Raw genomic sequence first — 2,909 nt, 5'->3', positions numbered from 1 at the left:
TTTTTTTTTCTTTTTTTTAAGAAGAACTAAAAATAACATAAATGACTAGAAATTTACTTATAAAAATTTAAAACTAAAAATAAACTAAAACTTACCCTACCCCCCCATGAAAAACCCGATTTGTCCCCAACATCGGTAAGGAAATTCCCCACACTTGATTTGGACACACTCTAAAGCAAGAAAGGTAATTTTAAAAATCAAATTTGAACAAAAAGCTAGACTAACTTATACAACATACCTGGACCTTTACGAAGTGGCAACATCCGATGAGCTTAGGAGGAAACTCACCTTATCATCTTCAAGCATATTTTGATCTTTGCCTTCTAGGTATGGTTTGAGGCGATGTCCATTCACAACTTGTTTGACTTGATTTTGCATATCTTCAATTTCAATTTCACCAAACCTCCCTACTCTTGTGAAAACATACGGACCCATCCATTTAATTTTTAGCTTCCCGGGAAACAATTTGAGTCTCGAATTGTACAACCATACATTTTGCCCAACTTCAAATGTTCTCTTCCTTATCTTAGCATCATGCATCCATTTAACTTTTCTTTATACGCCGAGGCACATTCATACGCTTCATCCCAGATTTCCTCTAGTTCACTCAACTTCAACTTCCTTAACTTTCCGGCTTCATGATAATCCATATTAACACTCATAAGTGACCATAATGCCCAGTGAGCCAACTCCATTGGTAAATGGCACCCCTTTCCATACACCAACTGATAAGGAGTAGTACCTATCGGTGTCTTGTAAGCGGTTCGATATGCCCATAACGCATCATCCAACTTAACCGACCAATCTTTTCTTTCTACCCGAACCGTTTTCATCAAAAATTTCCTTAATTTGGCAATTGGAAACTTCCACTTGACCACTCGTTTGAGGATGGTAAGGTGTTGCAATTCGATGATTAACACCATAACGTTTTAACAACTTACCAAACGTGAAGTTCTTGAAGTGCGATCCACCATCACTTATAATTACTCTTGGGATACCAAATCTTGAGAAAATGTTAGCTTGTATAAACTTACAAACCATGGAATAATCATTAGTCCTTGTTACAAATGCTTCAACCCATTTCGAAACAAAATCAACCGCAACAAGAATGTACAAGTACCCACACGAGTTCGAAAACGGGCCCATAAAGCCTATGCCCCAAACATAAAAAATGTGTCAACCACCAAAATGGGTTGTAAAGGCATTTCATTCCTTTTTCATATACACCCCATTCGTTGACAAATTAAGCATTGTCGGGCATATTCATTAGCATCTTTGAAAATTGTTGGCCAATAGAACCCGCATGTTAGTACTTTATACCCCGTTTTTGATCCACTAAGATGACCCCCACAAACTGATGAATGAGCATGCGTTAAAATCTCATGCACTTCATTTTCGGGTACACATTTTCTAAGAACTTGATCCCCTCCAACCTTGAAAAGGTCCGATTCATCCCATATGTATTGCTTGACTTGGGACATGAACTGTTGCCTACGTTTCTTTGACCAATGTTTCGGATTTGCACCCGTGGCTAAATAATTAACATAATGGGCATACCACAGTGCGGTTGAGACGACAAGCAACTGTTCATCCGGAAACTTTTCATTTATCTCTATCGGATCATCAACACCTTCAAGTGGAATCCGAGACAAGTGATCCGCCACTACATTCTCACAACCTTTTTTGTCCCGGATTTCAATATCAAATTCTTGTAAAAGTAACACCCATCGAATCAAACGAGATTTTGCGTCTTTCTTTTCCATCAAATATCGAACCGCGCTATAATCCGAGTACACCATAACTTTACTTCCCAAAATATACGACCGAAATTTATCCAAGGCGTACACTACCGCAAGTAACTCTTTTTCGGTAGTGGTGTAATTCAATTGCGCCTCGGATAAAGTTTTTGTTGGTGCATAATGTCAGTAGTTCATAGTCTAGTGTCTGTAATCGAGTCTGTAATGTTTAATTATGTTTTGTATGTTTAAGCGAAGTTACTGACAAGTTCGCTTAACAGGCGAACTTGTTAGTCAAGCGAAGTTATGGACAACTTCGCCTGAACATGCCAGGCGAAGTTGTCGTGTATAAATAGTCCTAGGTTACGGCTGTTTGTAATTTAATCAGTTGTTCGTGTTAGTTTGTTCGAGTTGTTACGAGAGCTGTAACGTGTGTCTGTGATAGTGATATCGTATCACGTGTTTGAGTTATTATATAACGTGTGTTCGTTTCGTGTGTTCGTGTGATTCGTGTTCTATACGCGGCAATCATAAACACGGATCTATGTGACAGTTGCGTAATTAGTATGATTCCTGTTCGGATCTTTTCTAAAACGTAGCAGTCCCTGTCGAGACTGAAATTTGATCCCTCGTACTTTAAATTTTTAAAAGTTTGTCGTACTTAGGTAGTTTTATGATTTTATAACTGGTTACTTGGACTTGATCGTGTCATTTAATTCTTTAAAGGGAGTTTTAAAAGTTAATTGCAAAATGTTCAAATTATAAGGGTTGATTTTGTAAATATAGGCGAAGTTGTTAAACAGGCGAACTTGTGAATAACTTCGCCTAGGCGAAGTTAACCGTAACTTCGCCTGTATAACTCCGCCCCTATATAAGGATTTTCAAAGGTCAAACTGTTCACAATTTTCAAATTCAGCGAACTTATCCTCCGTATTTATCGGCGAACTTATCCAGTTTTCCGGCGAACTTGTCGTTTTTCCGATTTTTTGTTCTTTTTCTCAGTTTCCGTTACCGATTCAAGGTTTGTGGTATCGATATTTCGTATAACCAATGTTCTTTATTGTTTATCAAAGGTCGTTTCGACCCGGTTATGGACCTCGGACCTTCGGACCGTTCAATCGGATTTTTCAAACTTGTTTTACGTGGTTCTAATCAGTTTGATCGTCTAAACAA

The 2,909-nt window shown here is 38.1% G+C and overlaps 1 protein-coding gene across 1 annotated transcript; it reads right to left on the bottom strand.

The window, feature by feature from the left end:
* Positions 1–521: 521 nt before the first annotated feature.
* LOC143632573 (uncharacterized) lies at positions 522–923 on the bottom strand. The gene has a single exon (XM_077101058.1). It carries the CDS (start codon positions 921–923, stop codon positions 522–524), a length of 402 nt encoding a protein of 133 aa, XP_076957173.1.
* Between the last annotated feature and the right edge of the window lie 1,986 nt (positions 924–2,909).

This window comes from Bidens hawaiensis, unplaced genomic scaffold, assembly GCF_021521415.1.
Source record: "Bidens hawaiensis isolate Kalapana, Puna unplaced genomic scaffold, B.hawaiensis_p1.1 tig00006484_1, whole genome shotgun sequence".
Taxonomy (NCBI): Eukaryota; Viridiplantae; Streptophyta; class Magnoliopsida; order Asterales; family Asteraceae; genus Bidens; species Bidens hawaiensis.
This window is presented reverse-complemented; position numbering and strand designations above follow the sequence as displayed.

Coding starts and splice junctions, on each gene's coding strand:
- LOC143632573 (XM_077101058.1), bottom strand. CDS start 923: ATGGTGTTAATCATCGAATTGCAACACCTTACCATCCTCAAACGAGTG.